The 16,471-nt window shown below is 42.9% G+C and overlaps 1 protein-coding gene across 1 annotated transcript; it reads left to right on the top strand.

The window, feature by feature from the left end:
* Positions 1 to 329: 329 nt before the first annotated feature.
* Positions 330 to 15,622, top strand: LMO4 (LIM domain only 4). The gene is made up of 5 exons (XM_071564567.1): positions 330 to 963; positions 3,132 to 3,370; positions 10,188 to 10,284; positions 10,636 to 10,791; positions 14,877 to 15,622. Exons 2-5 carry the CDS (start codon positions 3,135 to 3,137, stop codon positions 14,883 to 14,885), a joined length of 498 nt encoding a protein of 165 aa, XP_071420668.1. The 5' UTR covers positions 330 to 963; positions 3,132 to 3,134; the 3' UTR covers positions 14,886 to 15,622.
* Positions 15,623 to 16,471: the final 849 nt, after the last annotated feature.

Genomic DNA, 16,471 nt, shown 5'->3' with positions numbered 1-16,471 from the left:
GACGACCCCTCGCTGCCAAGTTTCTCAACTGGTGGCCGGGAGCGGGGCGGGGCGGGCGGTGCCCTGACGGCCGCGCGCCTCCCCTCAGCGCCCGGGCGGCGCGGCCAGCGCTGCCCACCTGACTCCCTCTTTCCTCTCCATTCCCCTCCTCCTCCTCCTCGCCCCCTCCCTTCCTCTCTTTTTTTTTTCCTCCCCTTTCACTCATTCCTTTGTCTTCCCGGGGATTGGCAGGTTTTATTATTCCGCCTGAACAAGCCGGGGGCGGATTGGCTGCGGCGGGCTGACGGGGGCGCCGAGCCGGAGTGTAGTTGGGATTCTGCTCTGTCAGTAACACATGTGTGAGCGCAGCGGGCACACGCGCACCGTGCGGGCACACACGCACTCGCACGGGCACACTCGCACCCGCACCCGCACCCTCACGCTTAGACGGGCAGAGGGGCCGCCCCTCGCCCTCCGCCAGCGCCGCCGGATCCCGGCAGCAGCTCCGCGCCCAGCCCCGCTCCAACTCGCTGGCTCCCGCCCGCTCCGCTGAGCGCCCCAGCGGGCCGCGGCCGGCCGGCTCCGCGCCGCGGGAGGCTCGGCAGCCGCCGCAGCCCGGAGAGGGGGCGGAGGTGGGGGGGCGGGCGGGAAGAGGCACAAAGTGAAGCCACATTGCCAAACTTGCCCGGCGATTGCAGCAGCGAGCGGCGGCGGCGCCCTGCGTGTGCGGCTCAGCGGCGGGGACCGAGCTCTGCAGCTCCCCTCCCGGGAAACCGGAGCGGGAGGAAGGACCCGGGCAGACGCCTCTCATAGCAATATCTATATTTTTCCAGCCTGGGCTGCCCCTTGGTGGGCGGGGGGCTCCCTCCAGCGCTCCCGACAGCCGGCGAGAGGGCGAGCGCTGTGCTTGTTTCTTTGCAAGGAGACCTCCTCAGGCACCCCGAGCGGCGTTTCCCGGCCTTTTGCAATATAGCGGGGAAGCAGGTAAGAAGTGCCGGTCGCTCCCCCGTGTTCCCCAGCGTTCGTGTGCGCGGTGCCCGCTGGGCAGAGGGGCGCGGAGCGGGGCGCCCCGGGCATTGTCGCGGCCCCGCGTACAAAGCCTGGCGGCGGCCGCCGCTAAAGCGCCTTTCCTTACACCCTTTCCCGGCTGCCTCCGGGAAAAGGGCTCTGCCTGCCTCGGCTGTGAATGGAGGGGACGGGGAGGCGGGGGTGTTGGGCCCTGGGACACCCGCTTCCCCCGTAGTAAAACACTGTTCTGAAACAGTGGCAGAAAAGATCAAAGTGAGCTCTATATTTCTGTCCTCTCCGGTTCCCTTCCTGCCCCCCACACGGTCTTTTGTTTCAATCCAGGAGAAATTCGGTGAATCACCTAATTAAAACCAAGACATGAATTAAGCATCCATTTTTGTACTACAAATTACCAGCTCTCCGCTTGTCCCTCCCTTGGTCTCCATTTAAAAAGCACCAGAGGCGCTGTTAAAAGGGGGGGTTATTTTGCCTCCAGCTTCCAGCTCTGCTTTCTATTTCACTGACTCCTATCCCAGGACCTAAATTGCTTGGCTGTGTAATTACTAGAGTAAGCCTATTTAAGTTAAAAGCTTTCCCCCCCTTCAACTCTAAATGAAACTTGATGAGGGCCCGTCCTTAGTTATCAAGGGAGTCACTTTCTGGTCAGTCCTCTTGATTCATCTTTTTAGATTTAATCAGCATTAAGGTATTGCTTGTCCTTAAGAGCTTTAGCTTAATGGGGTTACTGGCTGGTTTTCTCAGTGTAACATTTCCCATTTTATATTTATACATTTTTGCCTTCGACAAAGACGAGCTAAGGTGGTGGCATGGAGCCTTTTTCTTTCTTTTAAGATATCCGAAGTGATTTAAAGCGTAGGGAAACGGTTTAAAGACTTGGAGCAGGAAATGCAGATTCATTTAGGCTGTAGCTGGAAACTGTAACAAAAGGCAATTCCTTGAACAAATGCATCAGAAATCAATTTACATAAAGGTATACGATGCGTTCAGATAAATGCAATGCTAATGGCTTTTAGAGTGGTTTTCTTTCCAAAGTCTCGGGGTTTTTGTTACAGCTTAATTGGTGCAGTTCTCCCGGTTTATTGTGCGGTCACTGGACATACCTCCAGGTACTCTTTCTGAGGAAATGTGTGCTTAAATCGGCCTCAGTTCTCTTTCTGCAGCCGAGTTGGGCCAGTGGCAGGAAAAGTTCGTCCTCCCTTCTCTGGACGTATCAACCTGAAGGTCCTCAGCAGAGAGCCAGATGCCTCGGCATGAGCACATACGGCTTACAGAGGACAAAGACAAAACATGCTGCTTAATTGGCAGTAAATAACTTGATCTTTTTATAGTATAAGAGACTAGAGGAACACCGTGAGTTTATTGGACTCTGGATTGAAGGCAACAAATTAATCGGTTTAGAATAAGCTTTATGAATTGATTCCTGTATTATCTCTCGGTTGTCCTGCTTGCATAAAGCATTTATTAGAAAGTGAAAAATGCCCTTAGTAGCAGTTTCGGGTAAGGCCAGAGTAACCGCAGCCGGAGTGGTGCACTTCGTTACTCCGCTGCTTTCCTAGGGTCGGTAAACTTTTTCAGTAACAAAGCTTTAGCATTTAAGCTGCTGATCAAGGACAGATTAGCGAGACAAAAGTTGAGTATGTTTGTGTAGGAAGTTAACAGGCGTCCTAAAGTTCAGTGATCTATTATTGGGGCCAGTGTCCTCAGTCTGGAGTGTCTTCTCTGGGTGTTTTTAGGTCTCCAAAATAAAACTACAAAAAATAGAATCTCGAGGTCTGGAGGGCCGGTCCCGAGCCCCTCGTTACCGCCCTGAGCCTGCGGAGCCTCTCCTAGACTGAAAAACCAGTTTCACAACTTCTCCCCCCCCACACACACACTCTTCACACACTTTTTTTTTCATCAGCAAAACAAACCCTGGGACTGTTCCTGACTTGTGAGCTGCAGCTGCACGAGCCCGAAGCGGGGGGGCGGTGGGGCGCGCTCGCTCTGCCCCCGATCCCCCGCCAGCTGCGCGACCGCGCCCCTGCCCCGCGCCCCGGGCCGGCGCTGCCCTCGCGGTCCCCGCCGCCCCGTCCGGGCCCGTCCCGTCCCGGCGCTGACCCGCCCCCGCCCCTCTCTCCGCGCAGGCCATGGTAAACCCCGGCGGCAGCGCGCAGCCGCCCCCGGTCACGGCGGGCTCCCTCTCCTGGAAGAGGTGCGCCGGCTGCGGGGGAAAGATCGCCGACCGCTTCCTGCTCTACGCCATGGACAGCTACTGGCACAGCCGCTGCCTCAAGTGCTCCTGCTGCCAGGCCCAGCTGGGAGACATCGGCACCTCCTGCTACACCAAGAGCGGGATGATCCTCTGCAGAAACGACTACATCAGGTGAGGCGACGGCCGGGCTGTCGAGAACCACTTTCCCCCTTCCTCCATGCCTTTTTCTCATTTTTTCCCTTTCCCCCCCTCCTCTATTTCTCGCGGTGGGTGTGCGCGGGACAGGGGTGGGCAGGCTCAGAATCGCTCCTTCATTAGGAACGGAGACGTGCGGGTGCGGATGTTAGCGCCTAGCCCAGGGCGTAGTTGCGACTGCCAAGTGGAGGGAAGAGTTGGGGAGGGGGGAGCGGAACGACGACTGTAACTTTAAAGTGGTTTGTCAGCACAAAACAAGTCCTAACTAAAAATAAACAGCAATCAGAGAGGCTAAATTAATCTGCTTTGTTGTAGTGTTGAAGGAGAAGTGTGCATATCTGAACGGTAAATGTTAAAATCGTAGGGCTTAAATAAGTCTGTGGCAGAGGTGCTAAATAATGAAATGCCTACCTTTAGTATCTGATTAATTATGATATTTACATAAGCACCTTTAAACTCCTTTGAGTGGAAACAAAATGACTCATTCTCTGTTCTTGTGAAAGAGCTGATTAACCATCAGTTGGAGGGCCACTGATTCTACTTATAGCAAAAACCAGTGGTATGATGTTTGTCTTCGCATTGTTACAGAGAAGCTTTGAAGGGACATTTCTCTTAATTTGCAGTGTAGAAAATGCAGGAGATAGGAGGTATATATGCTCGTGCCCTTTATTATCTCTTTCTCTTTTGAAGCCATTTGTTTTAAATGCCACAGATTTGGGTAGGGGGAACTAAGCCTCACTAATCTCACATCTGTTGGGGTACAGTAAGATTATGCACAGTATCCCTTCCAACAAGTTTCCAATATAATTAATAGAAAGAATTTGTGAGGTCAGGTGCCTGGACGATCTTTTCAGGTGAACTCAAGCTACTTAAACTCATTAATTTAAAAGGAGGCATTTTGAAGGATTACACATTTAATTTGAGTAAATGGTTTGATAGACTGATGCACATGAATGCTTCAAGGAGGTGTTCTGTTTCGACATTCAATAATTAAAAAAAAACAAACAAAAAAGCCCCATACCTTCCCAGCATCACAGAAATGCTTAGCTAAAACAAATTGTGTTCTATTTAAATGCTGCTGGCTTCTCATTTACAGTAAATGTCAAGAGTTAACCCAGGATTTCCCTTCTTCCCGGTGGCCAAAAAGTTACACTGTTTTTTTCCTTTCTGAAAAAAACCCTACCAAAAACAGCCATCAAGTGGTACAAGTTTGCTTATGTTGTAGACTTTACTTCTGATTTAGAAAGATAAGGGCTGTACTGAATATGTGCCTATGCACAGAGACCTCCTTAGTTTAAGAGCACAAAGTTAAGACTTAGTTACTCTGATAGTACAGCCTCTGACCTGGTACATAGCCATGGCTTTGGGAAGTTATGTAGATAAAACATGTCCCTTGGTATCTCTGAGGAATTGAAGCCTTAGCTTCACTGGGTTTGGGGGTATTTTTAGAAAGAAATGCTAAAAAATCAGCGCAGTGGGAGGTTAATGGTGCTTTTTGGTCATCATCCTAAGCTACAAGCCTAAGCCTGGCAGAATTGTAATTCAGTAGAGCAGAATGGTGCTAGGGAAATAGTCTCGTTTGAAGTGGAAAAATCAACACAACTGTTAAGATGCACTGAATAGTACAGATTCATCACTCGACCAACACCATCAAACAAACCCTCATGTCTGATTGCTACTAATTAAAAAGAGAAGATGCGTCCACTGTATCCCAGAGGCAAGTTCAGGCAAGCTTATCGGAGTCCTCTGGTCTTGTGTTGCCAAAAATTAATACTCGTTTATTTTAATGTAGGCGATTATGAATAGGGTGCTTTATCAGATGAGGGGGTTGAATTGATCTCCTTGTCCTATCGCCTGACTTCTCTTTAGATCTGTGTAATTTGACTTGCAAAAATAACTCTGACAGATGCTTGGCTGAAACTTGAACTGGACACCACACACTCCAGGTGGGGTAGGATGGCCTGTGTCTGCCAGGGCTGAGTTAACTTGGAGCTTTCCCACTGGAAATGGACTTTGCAGCCTTCCTTGTGGGTCATGCTGGCATGAGCGAGGCCCTCAACCTTTCCTTGTTTGAAATGGCTGCATTTGGTTGTACAGGCAATGCCACCCATCTGACATCGAGTCTCTGTTTTCCCTCTGCCATCCTTTCCCCTCTTAGTTTTTCGTAGGGCTTTTGCAGTATCACATTATTTTCCCAGGCAAGAGCCACAGGCACAGTTCTCAATTGGAGACATGGGGCACGCTAGACACGATTGATGAAATGAGAAAGAGGATTGATTGGCCCGGCAGGCGTCAGGTGAAAGGGACTTCACTCTTTAGGGCCAAGACCACAGGGCCATTTATTAATGAGCTTTTTAACCGTCTGAAGCTGTATGTGGGGTTTTTGTTGTTGTTTAAACAACACAACACACCCCTTTCTCTCCCTCTCCGCTCCTCCCTCTCCCCCCCCCCCCCCCCCCCCGCCCCCTTCCCCATAGTCCCCAAACCCGCAAACAGCAGCAGCTTTCATAGAAGGCCAAGGTTCCTGGGAAAAGAGAGGGAGGCGAAACCCCCGGTCTGTCCTCTCCCTCCTCACGGCGAGCAGCGCGCTCAGGGAGGGGAGCAGAGCGCAGCCCTCCCAACCTTAAAGATGCCAGATAAAGCAGCAGCGTGGCAGCGAATCCGCACAATTAAAAGCTTTAATTAGTGTCTCCTCCATTTTCTCTTAGTTCTGATAGGTTTTATCTAATGAGATCTGGTCCCTGGCTTAGATCTGCTCGGAATGACGTGTCCGAAATGAATGAGAGCCGCGTCGCAAACAAAACATTTAATTAACAAAATTGGCCTCTAAGAGAGAGCAGGGAGTGGTGAGGGAGAGGGGGAGGCTGCCCGGGCTGCTCTTAAAGGGGCAGCGCCCGCCGCCCTTCCGCGGGCGCCCGCTCCGCTCCGCACAGCGCGGCGGGGGCGCAGCCCGGGGCGGGGGCGGCCGGACCCGGCCGGGATGGGAGGGGGCCGCCAGCAGCCAGTTCATTTCGCTGGTAATCAGCGGCAAGCTGCTATATTCAGGGAATGCTGTCCCTTTAATTGAACAGGCTAGGTAATTAAATGGCACTTTTCCAATAGGACGTGCTAGGTAAATCTAATAGTTGGTTATTTAATATCACTTTGAAGTCTGCCCACTCAAGCACAATGACAGCACAGGAGCATGTGAACTATTAGCTAGGAAAAAAAAACAGGATCTCAAAAATTAATTAAATCGCATGCAATTTAGGGGGAACGTTTATCTTGATTTGTCATAACAGAATTAATTCAAGGCCTCCAATTCACTTGGGGGCAGATCTGTTACTCTGAATTAACCAAGCGTAATTTGGCTGGGGTTTTTTTTCTCCTTTTTTTTCTTCCCCTTCTCTAATGCAGCACTTGCCATTATGCACAGCCCCCCTTTTAAGTATCAATAGCTTCTGGTGCTTTTAAGGTGCTTGGTCTGTAGTTATTCTGAAGTACCTTTAATGGACTTGGCTTCAGGCATAATTTCTCTGTTGCCTTTCTTTGTTACATTTAATATAACTTGTGCAGAATTTAGATGAAATGCAGGGAATGTACAGAAACACCGATTGCTTCTGGATCAGTAGGTCTGGATGTGCATTTCTCTTTGCTACAGCTTGGATATATGTTTATGGGCACAAATGTGCACCATGTTGTGCAAGAATCAGAGCACTTAAATCTGTCTCCACGATTTTGGAAAGCACTGGAACCTTATTTTGTTAGTACAAGTTGCTAGAGGTGGGTTTCTGCTGATGCTGAATTTTGAGCAGCAAGAGAGGAAACTGGGCTGAAAAGGTTTGCTGCCTTCATTCCCCCACTCTTGTACAGAAAGTTCTGAAAAAAAAAACCACCAAAAAATCCCCACCAACCAAAAAAATGAGGAGCATTTCTGTGTTTAGGGGTGTGAGGAATGCTGTGTTGGAACCACACAGTAGTTAATTTAAGGTGGCTCAGAAAAATGCTGCTAAGTGTAGAGGAGCTGCCTTGTCCATACTGGGAACCTCTTGATGTTTGTGATTGATTGCATTGCCCAAATGTTGAAATATTAATGACCTTCTTGGACTGAGGACCCAAAGAGGAAACTGAAACCAATTCTGTCATCACAATTAAAGAGTCCCCTGGCTTTAATTAGCCTGACCTGGGCTATCTCTACCCATTGCTGCAGTTAAAGAGAAAAGAGCCCATTAAAGTCCAGTCTGAGACCGATAGCTACTTAATTGAGTACCTAAAGCCTCAAGCCTTTTAAATCAAATACTGTCCTGGACAGTCCCCCTGGTTAGATAATTAGCTCTCCAGCCTCACAGAAACCATGTGAAACAACTTTTCCAGTAAAGAATAGTTACTGTGGAAGACTTCCTTTAATGGTAAGGAGGTATAACATTTTTTTTAAAGATAAAACCTTTTTCCTTTTAATGGTATTACAGAATAAAACCATTCATAATGGTAGAGAAGGAAAAATAAGCTTAATTTTCCTAGTAAATAATACAAAGCAGTGGAAAGGTGTTCTGAGTTTGTAAGTAATTTTTAGGACTTTTAGCAGAATATTCAGCTGAAGTGGCTTCCCAACCAGAATTGTCTGGGAACGTGCCTAGGGAAAACCCAGGATATGCGGAAAGCCTCTGGATGACTTCGACTGTTTATTAGAATTCACAGACATTCAAGGTGTGCAACCACTTTTAGTTCAGAAAGAATAGTATAACAATGAATGCCTAATGAAGACAAGTAGTGCAATGAGATCCGCATTCCGAACGCTGTGTTTGCATTTGGGTGCTGCAGTTGTGCAGGGGCTTGCAGGAGACTGCTCACTAGGTTCAGATTCTCCTGGACAACTAACACCATCTTGGTCTTTCTTCTGCACTACCCAAGTAATGCCCTTGGTGCCACCCCCTTACCCGAGATTTTTGGATCTTTGCTCTAGAAATCTATCAGTGCCTTGCTGTCTCCTCTCGAAGCCCTTCCCGTGCACCTTCTCTCTAGTGCCAGCTTGGTTACCAGTAATAATCGAAGGAAGAAAAATGCATATTGCAAAGCTTTGGAAGTAACCTTGATTATATCGTGTAACTGAAACTGGTCCCTATTTGGATGCCACCCTAATAATGGACCTTTAGTTTCCAGACAGTTTAGTCCCTTTGGCGGGAGGTCCTGACAATGTATTAGTTCAGCTTTCTCTTTGTAACCACTGTGATTCTGCAACAACGTGTCAATGTGTCGCAGATCTCAGACTAATTAGTTTTGAAATGGAGTTTTGATTGAACTCTTCAAATCGATTCTGCTGCAAAATTTGTTTCTCAGCTTCCTATTAAAAGCCATCTTAAGGGGCAGTTTTACTACTCTCTCTGTCGTTCAGTCGATACATTTAATAACAACTTACAGGCTATTTTCAATAAAGTGGCGACAGCAAATTAGTAGTTTGAACATGACAAGCCTCCTCTGCAAGCTCAGATTCTGAAAATTCAAAGCAATTATTTTTATACAGAGGCACACTGCAATCATTCAGATTACGGGTATTCTGTTGTAATGTGTGTCCTAGGTTGACACAAACAGAATTCTATGACTTTATTTGGACAGGAAGGAGATGCAAATACTAATATTTATTATGACACCAATACGCTAATTTGTAAATCCTATTACTATGTTTTACATCGTGCAGAAAAGTGGGTCTGTGACCCTGCCAGCTAGTTTGGTTTCCTTTTTTTACCGTGAAATGAATTGTGGTAGTCTTTATAAATATTTGTGTCTATTAGAGACTCGCGCAAAAGCAAATAAAGGTTTTTCTAATTCTAGCTAACGCAGCCTGTAAAAGCAAAACTCCGTAATCATTATTGTATTATATTTTGAATCGATGCTTTGTGCCTTTAAATGGATTTGAAGAATTATGTATATATTTTTCTTCACCACTCTTCTGCCTATTCCCCCCTCCCCCCACTGCGTGTGCCCCCCCCCAATGGCAGATGTTGTGGTCTCATTTGATTGCATAGGAAAACTGCAGTGATACAGCAAACACCCAGAGAGATATGATGACAAATGGGTCCAGATCCCGGTAAATTACTTTCTGCTCAAATCGAAATTTCATTCAGTTTGTTGCTAGCAGAGATGAAGTAATCTAAATTGTGGACTCAGGAGCAGATAGAGGGAAGTTGGAGCAAGCATTTCATTATCAAGAGAGAGAGAAGGTTAGGATGAAAGAGATGAGCAGAGGCAAATCTAAAGTGTTGACACCATGATTGAAAAGGTTAACCCATACACATTATATATCAACCTGGATAGCAGAGAGTTTCTAATGGAAACTCTGCACTGATGGAGGTTTACTGGAGTTTCAATACACTGAGCATGATGTCTTCTTAGATATACAATCAAATCCTCTTAACCCTTTTGATGACTCATATCTCAAGATATGATTAAAGTACAAAAGAGTTCTTCATATAATTTCAAGGACACAATGCATTTAAACTCCAGTCATGAGTTGTATCTTTTTTTTTTATGATGAACCCAGTAATCTGATAAAATGTGTGTAGTACAGAATTGTTTGTGTTTCTAGAGGTGTAAGTCAATATTTCTGATTAAATCCTGTGTAACCATATCCAAGGTAGGGTGAAGCTGCCAGTTGTTACACAAAAATATACTTTTTCATATTATGACACATAAGCAAGTTGGAAGATGGGGGTTCAGAAGTCTAAAACTGTTGTGTAATAAACCATGGCAGTGATGTGCAAAAGTGCCAAGAGCCTTCTGTGTATTAAATTATTCATGATCATCACCTCTGTTTCAGGTTATTTGGAAACAGTGGTGCTTGCAGTGCCTGTGGACAGTCCATTCCTGCTAGTGAGCTGGTCATGAGGGCACAGGGCAACGTCTATCATCTTAAGGTGAGGGGGTTTTGTGTGTATTTCTTTAGTAGCTGATTAGTACTGCCGTGCTGCTTCAGTGTGAAATCTGCATCTGCTTATGAATGAAATGCAAAACAATAACTAGAAATACGAGTATCTATTATAAAGCTTTCCTTAGTGTGTAGCTTTGTTCCCTCGTAATGGGTAAAACTATACTTGAGTTATGTACTGCGTAGTCCCAGCAGGTAAGACTAATGCCATATTTGGGGAGCGAGAAACCAAGCAGCTCCATATCTCAACTGTACTTGTGGTCTCTGAAGTGTAATTTTAAAACCTGCAGCATACTTAATTTGTGCTGTAGTTTCACTTGCTGTCTCTTTCCTTTTTCAGTGTTTTACATGCTCTACCTGCCGGAATCGCCTGGTCCCCGGAGATCGGTTTCACTACATCAATGGCAGTTTATTTTGTGAACATGATAGACCTACAGCTCTCATCAATGGCCATTTGAATTCACTTCAGAGTAATCCACTACTGCCAGACCAGAAGGTGAATACTCCACAATTACTAATAAGCTTTCTTAGAGCTAAATGAAGATCAATTTCTTTTCATTCTAATAGTGGACATTCCCCACCCCTGCAAGGAGACCTTTAAGTAGCTGAACTTGCCTTAAGTTAATTTAGGCACAAGTTGTGGGGAGAAAATACTAACCTTTTAAATATGACATATAGGGCGAGTCAATTTACTTTGGTTTGTGCACGTGCATCTGTACAGCTGTTGAACTCATGTACAAAATGAAATGGAGAGCATACATTAATATAAACGATTAAGAAAGAGAAGTATTTTACTTTATAATCTTGAAATTAAGGACTACAAGAGAGCAGGTTTCTGAGGGAGGAAAATTAGGTCCTTTAATATGGAAATAAATATTTTGTAAAGAGAAGGTTCCTGGACAAAGCCAATGTATTTCACTTTAATATTAAGATTTTAGTTGAGGAAACATGCTGGGGTACTCTTGCAGAAGTATTTTGTTGTCTGTTTTGTATGTCATAACTCAGATTTAAAAACCAAAATGCTGTTTTCTTATCACTCCATAACACTAATAGCTCAACTAGAGATTGTACATCTCTGTGGTTGATGGCTCTTGGTTTCTTGCTAAATGAGTAAATAATGACTGTACAAATCATACAGCGAAGAAGAAGAAAAAATATTTCTGATCAACAGTTGTCTTGTAACTCTGAAACTAGATAGTTTTAGATCTATTTTAATCTCCTTAATAAGTCCTAAAGCTATGCAAGTGAGTGCATTTTGATAACTGCTGTGCCTAATTTGTAACAATTACTGTCAACCTTGAGTTAAGAGACTGTTCATTCCACTCTGGTCCAGAAAAGAGTGGATGTATGACTCTTGCACATAATTTTATTCACATCATATTTCATACTGATTATGTATTGATGACATTGATTCATTTACTCTTTACAGCGCCACTTGCATGGATATTAAATCTTATTGACCACAGATGAATTTTAATTTCAGATTGGTGATAGATTTTTCCATCAGCTCTGATAGTATATTTGACTTTTTCATCATTAACCCAGGCAATCACACAGCACTGAGTTATTGCAATGAAACAAAAAGTGCACACTTCAGTTGGTAATTCTTTATAGATTTACAATAGGAACTTCATTAATGTCTGTAAGGATCACAAAAAATAACATTTATCTGCAAGTAGGAATTTGGAAGATTAAAAAAAATCTGGGACAAATGCTAGGCTGATCTATTCTGTAGTGTACAGTATATTTTGCAGTACTTTTAGTCAGTGGAGAAATATGTCCGAGAAAACAGAAACTGTTCCTTAATTTACATGAATTCTTTTTGTTGTGTTGCTACATTTCAATATCTGTTTGCCTTTTTCCTGTGCATAAATTTACTGATTAATTTTAAGTATTCTTTTAAGTCTTATACAGTGAATGTAATTACATCAAAATAAAACATGGACATTTTTTATTTACTTAATTTGTCAATCGAGGTGATGAGAGAGTTGAGTACAAAAATGCTATATAGTTAGGCAAAACAAAGATAATTAAGATTGGAGGAAAATGTGCAGTCTGTTCTCAAGGAAGTACAAATACAGTTAAAGATTCATAGATTTACACTGTTGTGAATTTTAATGAAACAAATCTGTAATATAGACTAGATAGCAGTGATTCTGTTAAATGAATATTTATAGGTATCCCATTTCAAGGTATAGGTAAAACCATTCATCTTTATACACTGCAGTAAAAGGTTTACCATTCTGAGAGTGGTTTATTCACTTGTCTTCTACGAATGTAAAGTTTAATGTAACCTCAAATAGGTGTCTAAATTGTCATTTAGTTTTATCAGTTTCTTACTATGCCTTAGCAAAACATAAAAATGATTTAGTTGCCATAAAAGCAGTAGACATGATGAGGAACGTAGAACATGGAAAAGAGAAGTGAAACTGGACTGGGCTTGCAGAGCTGATGGCTGCAGGCACCTGGCAGAAGCCAAATGCAGAGAAAATAGAACGGGTTTTTATTAGTTCCTGTCACCGACTGTTACCGGCGCTGCTGCAGCGAGTGCTGAGGCAGATGAGCAGGTATTAGGGAGGAGACTGAGGGCAGACATTGTTGTTTGAGGGTTTTTTCTTTATAATATGGTTTTCCTAGAAACTGGTCTAAGTTCTCCTACTGCTTTTCAAAGGGAATTGCAGAGCACACAAAGCCCAGAAAACTGAAATATAGCTAAGGAAACTAGTTGATAATTCATAAATTTGTCAGGTTTCTGAAACTTTAGAAGCTACAGGGGCGGGTGCCAAGAGAGTTGTGCTTTTTATTTTGCTTTCTTAACAATCTAAAGGTTATAACTTCAGATATGTTTTCCAGAAAGCTGCATGTTTTAGGGCCACTGATTAAAAATGTTCTTCCACTGTAATAGAATTGGCTGTAACAGATACTTTTATTAAGCATTAAAGATCAATTCGGTCTCCAGGTTATTTTACCACTAGATATTATAGATGTGGCAGAATATTCACAGTTTATTGTTTAACCAAAGAAATTGAGACATACTCCCAGCATTGAAACACACCTTTGTTGTGCATGTGAAAGTGACAGTTATGAACTTACTGCTGTCTTAGCACAATTCCCAGTGACTGGTGCAGACAGAAAGGGGTTCATGGCCTAACTTGGTTTAAAAACTTGCAAATGCCTTAATGTTGGCCATTCCCACCTTTTGCCTCCCTGAGGCAATTCACACGTGTAAATTATAACTTCCCATCACTTGCCATGTAGTTTGGGAAAAAACCCTGTTTTCTCTAAACTTGGTACTGCTTGCCTGTGAAGTGGAAATTTAGTTTGTGATACCCTGTGTGCTGTTTTGTTTGAAGGGGCCGTACTGTCAAGAATTCTTTATGCTTTTGTTGGGGCTGGTGGTATTCCTCTAGTATTTCATGTCTGCAACAGTATCACCACCTACTAGAAGTGTAAATTTTCCACCAGTTGGCAATGTTCATAACAAATGCTTGCCTTCAGCTTCTATACTTTTAAATAAAGTATGAGTTGTATTATGTCTCTTGGAGAATATCTTAAAAATCTTCTGGTTTATGTATCACTCAGCAATTCCCTTGTAGTTACATAATTGGTGTTGTCTGTGTCCATAGTAGAAGATATTTGATGCTCATTTATTAAATATGCTTGCTGGCTGCTCCCTAATCTTTGTTCTGGACAGACAAATTACCTTTCTCACACTGAGCTTCAGCTCTGGGGAATTAAACCTCCAAGCCTCTACTACTTTAATTAGCTTGAAAGTGGGGGGTTGCAGTTACTAATAGACCTCAGGCTTTTAGTAACTTAGAGAAAGGGTGAAAAAAGAACTTCCTGGGAAGCGCAAAATGTCATTTAAAAGCCATAAAAATCTAATATATATTATTTCATTTTGGTAATTGCAAACAGATTGTATTTGAAGACTATGGATGATCATTTCTATTTTATCCATGAAAGTTTAGATTTTTATTGGGTTAGACACTTTTAATTATCACAATTCATTAACACCAGTGTGAAAGCACATGTTTGACTTCATATATTAAAATGTTTATGTAACATTAACTAACGCACCAGATGAGGAATTTAAATGGGGGGGGGGGGGGAAATCCTGAAATATCTATATTTAGCTCTTGTGCAATCCAGCATATTAGCCAAAGTTGCCTTGGGAGGATATTGGCTGTACTTTGTATTTGCTTTACACACTATTTCTTCCAATTATAAGATCATATTACGTGCTCTTCACAGGCACAGTGTAATGATTCCTCCTTTTAAACGGAGCCCACCTTCTTCACTGTACGATGTGTTACCAGAAAGTGTACTGATTTCTTGTTGTAGACTTTTTTTTTCCTCTCTGCTTTTTTTAGTAGTGAAACTGTGGAAAATGTTTGCTTTTTTCTGTTTGAAGCTGAAACATTAGCAGTGTGAAAGGGTAGTGTAGAAAGCCTTAATCAAGTCACAGTTGGAAAGTAATCTAATAAAAAAGAGATTAGTGACTAAGGAAAAGACAAAAGCAGTCATGTTGTAGTTTCCTATCTTAAATTTAGCTAAGATACCCATTTTTATTTCTTACAGGTCTGCTAAAAGGTCAGAGTAATGCAGAATGCGTGCCTTCATCTCAAATTTTGTTCATCACAGATGGATCCCATGTCTCCAAGTAGACAAGTCACCTTTGTAGCTAGCATCAATGCCAGCTCCATACCATTGCACCTTCTTTATTCTTGATTGCCCTTCCCACATCTATTGGTGTATTAAAATGACTGAATATGAACATTAAGGACTCCATGAACCTGGGCTAATGGGAGACTGTAGAGAAAATGAAAAAAGATCCACCGGAGGACATCTTGGGGGGGGCGGGTGGGGAAGATGACTAATGAAGCTAATTAAAAGAAGCATTGAAATCTGCTTTCTACCCTCATTAACAATTAGCAGGGCACTGGCCAGTTTGTGCCCTGTGTTTTACCTTAACAACATTCTATTTGCTCTTTGTATATTTAAGTGTTGTAAGGAAATGTGTTTAAATCAAACTGAACATGAGATAAAGATGTGGCTTTTGTGATATTCTATCACAAACACTTTTATTGTATCTCTGTAAAATACAATGTATGTATGCATGTAAGTGTTTTTGTCCTAATGTTGCTACTTCCCATGGCAAAAAAAAAAAGAAAAAAAGTCAGGCTCATAGCAGCTACTGTGTAGAAATTTTCACCTACTTCTAATTTGCTGAATGAAGAAAAATCTTTTATTTGTGATATTTTCAGAGACATTTGCTCTAGTATGGTGTATTTAAATAATAAAAAGTAAAACAAAACTGAATTGAGTATGGGTTTTAAAAGCTTTGCTTTTTAAAAAAAAATTACATTCAAAACATTATTCTGCAACTCTGTCTTACATAGTCATTACCTTAATTGTCAATTACCTTTAAAAGTAGCTTTTTGGTTTGAACTTTTTTTTTCTTATGCCAGTGAAGAATACATTAAACTACTCAACCATGTTACTTTTGGGAAGGATACAGAGCACTGCTTCAAAATTATCTTTATTTTTGATGGAGATTCTTAATTCTGGTAACAACAAGTATTTGTAATTCACATTGCAGTGAATTATGCTGCACACATGGGTGCTGTGGGCTCTTTCTATTCACTGCCTTCCTTCAGAATCACCTGTGTTAAGGGTATGCCTGTGTCTCTGAGCATGCAAGCATGAGAAGAGGGTATGTATATACCGTAAGAGGTCAAAAAATAAAAACTAGAGAAAGGTCTGTACCTCATGCTGAGCACTAGAATTGAGTACTCACAAAAAGGAATACAATAGCTATTCTGATCTGAACAACACAAAGTTGTGTTTGCTGTGGTAAGAGACTTAACTTTTCAACATTGATAATCTTAAGGAAAGAAAAACATGTTTTTTCGTGGGCTATTTCTGAGAACTAGCTGATCTCAAATATGGTCTGTTCTCTGAAAGCAAACAAACAAAAACCACCCCTCCACGAAGCATCAGAGCCAGCTCTAAGCTTAGAAAGGGAGCAACTTCATTTTGTATGTTTTTCCCATCAGCTGCTTGGTGGTAGAGCTGTGCAGAATAATTCTGAGAAAAAAAAATCTGACTTTCCATGTTTTTTTAGCAGGAATACTAATGTGGATCTGTGGCTGTGCATTGTATGCCTTCAGTCA

The sequence above is a fragment of the Pithys albifrons genome, chromosome 10 (genome assembly GCF_047495875.1).
Source record: "Pithys albifrons albifrons isolate INPA30051 chromosome 10, PitAlb_v1, whole genome shotgun sequence".
Taxonomy (NCBI): Eukaryota; Metazoa; Chordata; class Aves; order Passeriformes; family Thamnophilidae; genus Pithys; species Pithys albifrons.
The sequence above is the reverse complement of the archived record's forward strand: the minus strand, read 5'-3'. Positions and strand labels throughout refer to the sequence as shown.

What these genes read in the sequence shown, in the direction of transcription:
- LMO4 (XM_071564567.1), top strand. Translation starts at nt 3,135, where the DNA reads ATGGTAAACCCCGGCGGCAGCGCGCAGCCGCCCCCGGTCACGGCGGGC. An exon ending in TGCAGAAACGACTACATCAG is followed by an intron (nt 3,371 to 10,187) that starts GTGAGGCGACGG and finishes CCTCTGTTTCAG; the next exon opens with GTTATTTGGAAACAGTGGTG. An exon ending in GCAACGTCTATCATCTTAAG is followed by an intron (nt 10,285 to 10,635) that starts GTGAGGGGGTTT and finishes TTCCTTTTTCAG; the next exon opens with TGTTTTACATGCTCTACCTG.